The sequence below is a fragment of the Nylanderia fulva genome, unplaced genomic scaffold, assembly GCF_048542155.1.
Source record: "Nylanderia fulva isolate GAGA-0341 unplaced genomic scaffold, ASM4854215v1 Scaffold222, whole genome shotgun sequence".
NCBI classification, from domain to species: domain Eukaryota; kingdom Metazoa; phylum Arthropoda; class Insecta; order Hymenoptera; family Formicidae; genus Nylanderia; species Nylanderia fulva.
In genome coordinates, this window is record NW_028190287.1 from 88,688 (window position 1) to 97,705 (window position 9,018).

At 37.4% G+C, this 9,018-nt stretch overlaps 1 protein-coding gene across 1 annotated transcript; it reads left to right on the forward strand.

Moving 5' to 3' along the window:
- Positions 1–1,520: 1,520 nt before the first annotated feature.
- Positions 1,521–3,827, forward strand: LOC114938848 (uncharacterized). The gene is made up of 5 exons (XM_085482954.1): positions 1,521–1,620; positions 1,833–2,042; positions 3,153–3,391; positions 3,465–3,624; positions 3,718–3,827. Exons 1-5 carry the CDS (start codon positions 1,521–1,523, stop codon positions 3,825–3,827), a joined length of 819 nt encoding a protein of 272 aa, XP_085339080.1.
- The last annotated feature ends 5,191 nt before the right edge of the window (positions 3,828–9,018 follow it).

Below are 9,018 nucleotides of genomic sequence, written 5' to 3' on the forward strand. Positions count from 1 at the left end.
CCGTAACTCACCCCGGCCGACGAGCGTTCTCGTCGTGCAGGCCGAGCGTCCTCGGTCACCGGGTCCTGTCCGTAAATCACCCCGGCCGACGAGCGTTCTCGTCGTGCAGGCCGAGCGTTCTCGGTCACCGGGTCCTGTCCGTAACTCACCCCGGCCGACGAGCGTTCTCGTCGTGCAGGCCGAGCGTCCTCGGTCACCGGGTCCTGTCCGTAAATCACCCCGGCCGACGAGCGTTCTCGTCGTGCAGGCCGAGCGTTCTCGGTCACCGGGTCCTGTCCGTAACTCACCCCGGCCGACGAGCGTTCTCGTCGTGCAGGCCGAGCGTCCTCGGTCACCGGGTCCTGTCCGTAAATCACCCCGGCCGACGAGCGTTCTCGTCGTGCAGGCCGAGCGTTCTCGGTCACCGGGTCCTGTCCGTAACTCACCCCGGCCGACGAGCGTTCTCGTCGTGCAGGCCGAGCGTCCTCGGTCACCGGGTCCTGTCCGTAAATCACCCCGGCCGACGAGCGTTCTCGTCGTGCAGGCCGAGCGTTCTCGGTCACCGGGTCCTGTCCGTAACTCACCCCGGCCGACGAGCGTTCTCGTCGTGCAGGCCGAGCGTCCTCGGTCACCGGGTCCTGTCCGTAACTCACCCCGGCCGACGAGCGTTCTCGTCGTGCAGGCCGAGCGTCCTCGGTCACCGGGTCCTGTCCGTAAATCACCCCGGCCGACGAGCGTTCTCGTCGTGCAGGCCGAGCGTCCTCGATCACCGGGTCCTACCTGAAAGTCACCGGCGCCCGACGGAGATCGCCCTTCTCAGGGCGCCCGTACGCGTGTCCGCGTTGGAAACTCTAGCAATAAGTCGTGTCCGCGTCCGTATAATCTGGTCGCGTCTCGTCCGTAATATTTCTATCCGTCAATCCTAGCAATAAGTCGTGTCCGCGTCCGTATAATCTGGTCGCGTCTCGTCCGTAATATTTCTATCCGTCAATCCTAGCAATAAGTCGTGTCCGCGTCCGTATAATCTGGTCGCGTCTCGTCCGTAATATTTCTATCTGTCAATCCTAGCAATAAGTCGTGTACGCGTCTGTATCATCTGGTCGCGTTTCGTCCGATTATACTGTGCTGTGTATAATGGTTTGAATCACGGGAGAACCACAGGAAGGTGGCCCCGAATAAACTCTACTTTTACCAGAGCAACCGTGTGTCATTGTAAATCTGAGTCTCCCCTCTTCCCGAATCCTGGCACCGACGAGCCGATCCGTGGCGTCGGGAAAGGTGCTTCGTTACAAATGTGTAAATGTATATATATATATATATATATATATATGTATGTATATATGTAATTATATGTATATATCTTATGTAAATACGATATTGAGAAGAAATCTATATTAAATATTATATAAGTAGTTATAGTATATTAAGTATTATTAAGTGTGTTACATGTTAAGCTTTGTTAACCAAATGAGAATGAAAAGAGTTTTGTAATTATTTCGACTTCAGACTAACAATAAGAATATAGTATATATAGTTGCCCAATGGAGTGGATAGTAGTGCATTTTATAGAAGAAAATTTAGTCGAAGCTGTACCGGTCGCATGGGTGCATGATGATATGTGTTATTGGCCACCATACACTGGCAAAAAATTAATTCATTCTGTCGCAGTATGTGAAAAACCAGTATTCGGTGCATGGCCATTATTTAAAATTCGAAAAGTGGGAAGTTGACGTACCTATAGTAAGTGATATTTAAAAAATTAATTTGTTATAAAACATTTATAAGTTGTCATATTTATTTTTGTTTTATAAGTAATTATTACGCATACTATATATTGCATTCTTTCGTTATAGATGATTTAGTAAAAGCAAGAGCAAAGACGTGTACAGCAGAAGACACATCAGATTTGACATCAGATCCTGAAAGAAAAAGAATTCGGAAAAAGAAAAAATATCTTTATGATACAAACGAATCACAAAGTTCATCAACTAATGAAAGTTCATCGGATGATGAAATTTCAAATTCAGCAGATTTTCCTACTCTACCTGATTCTGATAACATAAGTAAGTTTTCAAAATCCATGGAAAAAATATTTTACACACACATCTCATTAGACATCCTGTGTGTATGCAATGTACACACGCATACACACAGAGTGTTCGATAAAGGAATAGCACACTACTCGTGCAGTAAAAAACATGGATTAAATTGACTAGAAAAATATTTTGCAATTTTTGCAATAATTAACAAGAAATTAATTTTAGTAAAGATCTGCGAATAAATGTATACATTTTAATTATTACAAACATTACAAAATGTTACAAAACTTTTTGATTAAATTTAGTCCTTTCTATCCGCTCATGAAAGATGTAATGCGTGTTATGAGACACTCATAAATATTTTTAAAAAATAAAAAAAAATAATTTTGTTTTAGAAAAGGACGTCAATAAACGCATGAATCCAGGACCTTCATGTAAAATAATAAATAAAGTACAAGAAAAGGATTTTGATACTAATCTCGAGGAACAAATAAATAAGACACAAAAAAAATCTCTCATCAGTACAAGTGAAGCACAAAATGTATCATTTACTGAAATTTCATTGAACAATGAAGATGGATGTTCGATACACTTTCCTGTTATATCTGATTGTACCGGTATACTTTTTCAATTCTGAATAAAAAAAAAACATTTTATAAATAAATAAATTAATATATATATATAATTTTTAAAAATAAGTACATATAATTTAAAAAATAAATATATCTTTAAAAATAAAAATTTTTAAATATTATTTTAAAAATAGATGCGAATATGTGCATAACTGCGAAACCACTTGGAACAAATGCAAAAAGGATTATTCGCGATAGCAATAAAAAAATGCAGTAAAACCTGTAAACATTACAAGTAATATGCAAAAAAATATAACTCAGTATTCTAAGGATGATACAATTAAGGAAAATATTCGTTATATTGATGAACCTGGAATGGTAAAGTATTTTTAGTAACTTTTGTTGTACTTACATACATACACACACGCGCGCGCGCGCACACACACACACCACATACACACACACACACACACACACACCACATACACACACACCCAAAGTACCGAAATGCTATTATTAATTGAACATTTTCTATAATATGTACTTTATAAATTTCTTTTAGATATTGCATTCAAACGACAAGTCTTACGTCAATTAAATATTATTAATTTAAAACAATCGCAAATATGTGAAGATATCCAAATAATTTTAAGAAAGATTGGATCACAAGAGGATAGAATATTAATAAGAGATGATGATGAAAATAGTATTTTAAAAAAATTTGATTTTCCTCTGAAAAACATTAGCGAATTAAATGCTATAGAAGAGTATTTGACGGACGAAAACAATACTAATATGCTTGTAAATAGAATTTATATAAAAAAAATAAAATTTTTATAAATATTTTTATAAATATATTATTTTACATTAATAGGTGATTGAATTATCAAAAATTGGTGGAGCTACGTATAAACATACTATTAAAAGAATAATGATTCAATTATTTTCTAATAAAGTGGCAGAACAATATAGTTGGATAGAATTTAAAGAAAAAAATAAATTTTCCTTACTACGTATTTCTGCTGCTATAATAAGTGAGTATTAATTTAATTTGTACATATTATTTTATAATATACACATGCATATATACATATATGTAAAATTATATCATAAAATTTATTTTACAGAAGCAGTGCAAAAAACACACAATACAATAACATTAAACGAAATTGAAACAGTTATGAAGGCATGGCTTGTAAAAGCAAAATTTAGAAATGCTAAACAGGCAAGACAATAAGCGCTATATATTAAGAGTGCAATATGGAATTTTGTTATAACAGTATTATAACACTGTTATTATAATAATTATTATTATAACATTAGTATTTATTATAGCATTATTATAATAGAGTATTATGAAACATTTATCTAAGTGCAATACTTATAGGTATTTTATTATACAATTTTTTTTATTGCACAAATTTTTTTTATTGTATGAATTTTTTTTAATAACATGTTTAACACGTATGTATACATGAAATAAATACTAACATGTATATGAAATAATACTAATATATAGATATAATGAAAAGTTAAAATTTATATTACGCATACAAGTTTTTATTATTACACATCATCGATTAATCAGATTAGATGCAAATACATATGTTGACAGAAAGGAAATAAAAATGAGAACACAAAATATGTTTTATAATATATAGTAAAAATAATATAATTGTAATAGAGAGTTACATATAATTATATATATATTTATATGTATTTGATAAATTATTTTCTTTCAAATATATATATATTGTATATATAAATTATATCACAATTATATTTTTATTATATATGATCAAACCTATTCTGTTGCTCTCATTTTTATTTCCTTTCTATCAACATATATATGCGTATTTGCATAAAAATTTAGATTAGTTCTGAAATATTTCATAAATATTCATTTAGATTGTCCTAAATATCTTCTTTGAATATTCTTTGAATATAATAAAGAATATTCTTTTAACTTTATCTAGAATATTTAAATTGGTCTCATTTCAACGTTCTGTGTACATTTATAAAACATCTTCTAGTACATTAAAAAAATATTTTAATATTCTCGACAAATATTTATAGAATGTTTATAGAAAGTGTTTGTGTTATCTGGGTCGCCGCACTCGCTATCAACAAAAACGAGCTGATGCTATCAGGGAGATATTGTTGAAGGTAAGTAAAATCCATGTTGATTTGAGAAATCGCGCATGTTAAATAAAATTAGAGACGCCATCGCCACGTGGAGAAGAATATTCGAGAAAATCTCCTACGCATTTTCTTTCTTTGAGCGTCCACTGCGGAAGTCATAAAAAGGGGTCGGTCGTAAAAATAAAAAAAAAAGGGCCAGTCGTAAAAATAGGGTCGACCACCACGTGCGCTGCAACCCTTCATCTCGTAATCCGGAAACGTGAAAAGATAAAATATTCTAACGGCGCGATTCTTTTACAACATAATAATTATTTAAATAAAAAATAACCAACGTGTCGATGTGTCCATTTCCACCTAGAGGAATAACCCCTCCTCCAGAGGTTACTTTTATAGAGCCGTTCGTACCTTTGTTCTATTGTCAAGTCGGTGTCGGATACATTCATTACAAAACCAACGCTGCTCTCTGCCTCTCGTGCTTCGCCGCCCTATCTCGAGATTCGAAATTGTTCTGGGCAAAGATCCGAAAGCATAGCCTAATTATAGGTGGTATGCCGGTCAGGATAAGTTGCGAGACTTGTAGCAATCGCTTCACCCTCGCGCGATCCGGCGACCAATGCGAACTTTGCGAATCTAAATACGAGGATTACTTGCGCAACCCAGGTAACGTCCCGGCGAGAATATTCGACGAGACTATAATCATAACGGTAGAACTGCAAGTAGGTTCTATGTTGTAATTGCTACCTTAAAGTAATACGTTCTTCCCCCTCCCTTTACGTCGTGCAACTTCGCCGGAAAACCCTTCGTCGTGGGTATCCCAGGAAAAATTTCCTAAATACGACGTTGTCTCTCGCAACAGTCCGAGTACGTGTAACGCGAAATATACACTCGTGGATAGCACGCCGCGACTGCGTACGGGACGTAACACCAAACTCACATACGTCCACTATCACAAGACATACACGCCAACAAGAACATTTGTTTAAAAGCTGATCGTGGGCAGCGCAACGTAGCGCTCGTCAGCTGATCGGTAGCGATGCGCTAACCAGACGCTCATCAGCTGATCGGCGGTATCCACGATGTACGCTAGCACGAGCATGCGACCGCCGCGGGTTGGTCCCCCCGGAGCGCGGATAAGCTTTTTTCTTCCGTACTCATTCCATACTATGAGTAATATTAAAAATTTAAATATGCGGGCACTCTTTACGCTAATTTTTTGTTTTTAAGAATGTCACAGATTAGACTTTCTTTCATTTATGAGATTATACGTAAACGGTGAATATCGTGTTCGTTTTGGGAACCGGATGTGCGCTGGAAACATCTTTGGATGTCGATCATCTGCGGGCCTACGGGATGTGGAAAAACGATTTTCGTGAAAACATTTCTTCGTTATTTGTCCGACGTGTCCGATGCTCGATTCGAGAGAATTTTATTTTATTACGCCGAGTGGCAAAATGCGTATCAACCTCTGCAATGCGATGAAAATGAAAGAGAAGAGGGAGAGTAGCGTAAGAAAAAAGAACGTATATGCAAATAACGTTCCGATAAACTCGAAGAAAAATATAATCAAATTTCACGAGGGTTTACCGCGCCCGGAAGATTATTCTTACGATCCACTCTCCCCGAAATTAGTGATAATCGACGATCTTATGAGAGAGTCGTCGTCGTGCAATGTTATCGTAGATCTGTTTACTAAAAGAATTCGTGTTATTCAATACGAACATGCTTCGGCTGTACTCTAGGCGAGGTTTTGGTTTAAAACCAAATCCTTCAGATTATTCACCCTTTGCTGTTGCACTTCTTGGTGCACGCTCAGATCTACCAACTTGTTCAAGATTAACCTTCCGTTTAATTAAGCAAGATGTCCGAGAAATGGGTCATAACACTACCATCATTGATGACATTGATTATAAGCTTGCTGCATTAAATGCTTTTGATGCTTTTAAGTCGCCAGAAAGAGTCGTTCCAATACACTTAAATGATATTTTTAAAATGGATCTTGATATTAGACGTTCTTCACCTGGTATTCCATGGCAACCAGAATATAAGACAAAAGGTGAGGTTATGGACGATGTTGCTGCTTGTAATTCTATCAGATATTACTGGCATCGGGTCAAGAAGGGTGAGTCTGTATATCCATTTGATACTCGTGTGCTATATCGTGCTCATTTTATGGAGGGTATAACTCCAAAGATTCGAGCGGTGTATGGCTATCCTGCAACTATGACTTTTGGTGAGGCGCAATTTGCCCTCCCACTCATTGAAGGCTTTAAGAAAAGTTTACCACACCAATTGCGTATAAATATGATATGATAACTGATGGTGCTATGAAATTAAGACGTGATTTAATGAAGTATAGTCAATATTGTTGTGTTGATTTCCGCAAATTTGATAAAACAGTGTCAGAACAATTAATTGATATTGCGTTCAATATTTTAGAACAGAATATAAACTTTACGCAGTATCAGGACCATGGAGTGCCTGATGGTCGCAGGCTGTATTGTGCGTGGAAACACGTTATTAATTATTTTAAACACACCTTAATTCGCCTTCCAAGTGGTGATCGATTTCAAAAGAAAGCTGGGATTCCGAGCGGATCATATTTTACACAGCTTATTAGGAGCATAGTGAACTATATCTGTTTGTCTTATGCTTTCCTAAAAGTTTCTGGACGTAGCCCCCAATACATAAAAGTGTTTGGTGATGATTCAATTGTTGCGATGGACGATCATGTAGATAAGTTCGATATAATGCGCGTAATTGATTCAATTGGTATAAAACTTAACATACGAAAAAGTGTCTTTACTAAGAACATTGAAGAGATTGAGTTTCTTGGATTTTGTATTGCTCGAAGCTTTCCCCAGAGATCTCTGGACAAGTGGATGGCATTGTTGTATAGTCCAGAATATGCAGATACTTGTATGGATAAATTCCAAAGTCGAGTGCTTGGTCTTCTCTACACTAATCATGGAGTTGAACCAACTTTTGACAGTATCTGTAGAGCTGTGATATCCTGCTCTCCCTTTCAAGTGCGACTTTCGCGTGATTTTACCAGGTATCTTATTCACGCTGGAGTTGATCCCAAAGGACTGTCTGTATGTCCACCAGAGAAGAGAGAGTTTCTATTCTCTTTAATTGGATAGTGAAGGTATCATAAGAATCTCAGTGTTATTCTCATTTCGCAAAATCTTTTCCATCAGGGACGAGGACAACGCGACATATCTCTCAATGCGAATTACATAGTAGTTTTCAAAAATTTGCGATCGCGCGCAAATTCGGCATTTAGCACGTCAAGTATATCCGGACGATCCTATGTTTATGGAAGAAGCGTACTACGACGCTACCTCGAAGCCTCACGGGTATTTATTGCTCGATTTAAAACAATCGACTCCAGACAAATATCGATTTCGGACGTGTATCTTTCCCAACGATAAGCTGCATTACGCGTACATTCCACGTAGATCGATCAATAGAGGGGGAGGCGTGTAAAAGACTCGTATTAACACGACTTATCACTCGTGCAATTACAGTGCGATGGTAAAAAAAGAAAAAAAATCGCAACCGGCATCATCGTCGTCGAAGAATTCATCCGTCAGAGCGATAAAAATTGCTAGACAATCTATCGGCGAAAGAAACACGAGTCTTTTGAAAACTTTGTTATCTGAAAAAAAATCAAAGAACAGCGTTTTTACGTACCGTCAATAATAATCTCATAAAGTATATTCAAGAGTGCGTTTTCAATACTCTCAAAGTTAACGTACCGCTTGGAAGTAGTGAAAAGAAACGTCTTGCTAAACATAAATCGATCCTACGTCATATTGCTGCGAAAAAGGTAATTTGAAAGTTAAGAGAAAACTATTGGTGCAACGCGGCAGATTCTTACCCTATCTTATTGTTCCTATACTCGAAGCTATATTATCCCGGATCATTGGAGATTAAAAAAGGGGCGCTATTCTGTGTATATTTGTTGCGCCAAACGTGAAAAAAGGTAAAATATTTACGATTCAATAATGGAAAGAGCAAAAAAAATGGTTTTAATTTCGTCGGAAAGACTGCAGCGACAACCGGAAATTTCCTTTAACGTGTCGACCAATAATTTATCGAATAAAATTACCGAGATATCAAATGTGGAAAATGATAATAATAATTCCGTACAGACCCCGGGAACTCCTTTGTCGCGGCTCGATGCAGAGATGTGGCGTATTCTGAATCTCACGCCTCAGGTCAGCGAGGACGAAAGATAGAAAATGTATAAGGAAGTACTTCAGCGTTATCTCCAGTTTGTTCAA

Bases quoted from the DNA above. Each gene is read 5' to 3' on its own strand.
- LOC114938848 (XM_085482954.1), top strand. From the start codon at position 1,521: ATGGAGTGGATAGTAGTGCATTTTATAGAAGAAAATTTAGTCGAAGCT. The intron at 1,621-1,832 runs GCAAAAAATTAA...CTTTCGTTATAG, and splicing joins TTATTGGCCACCATACACTG to ATGATTTAGTAAAAGCAAGA. The intron at 3,625-3,717 runs GTGAGTATTAAT...TTTATTTTACAG, and splicing joins TATTTCTGCTGCTATAATAA to AAGCAGTGCAAAAAACACAC.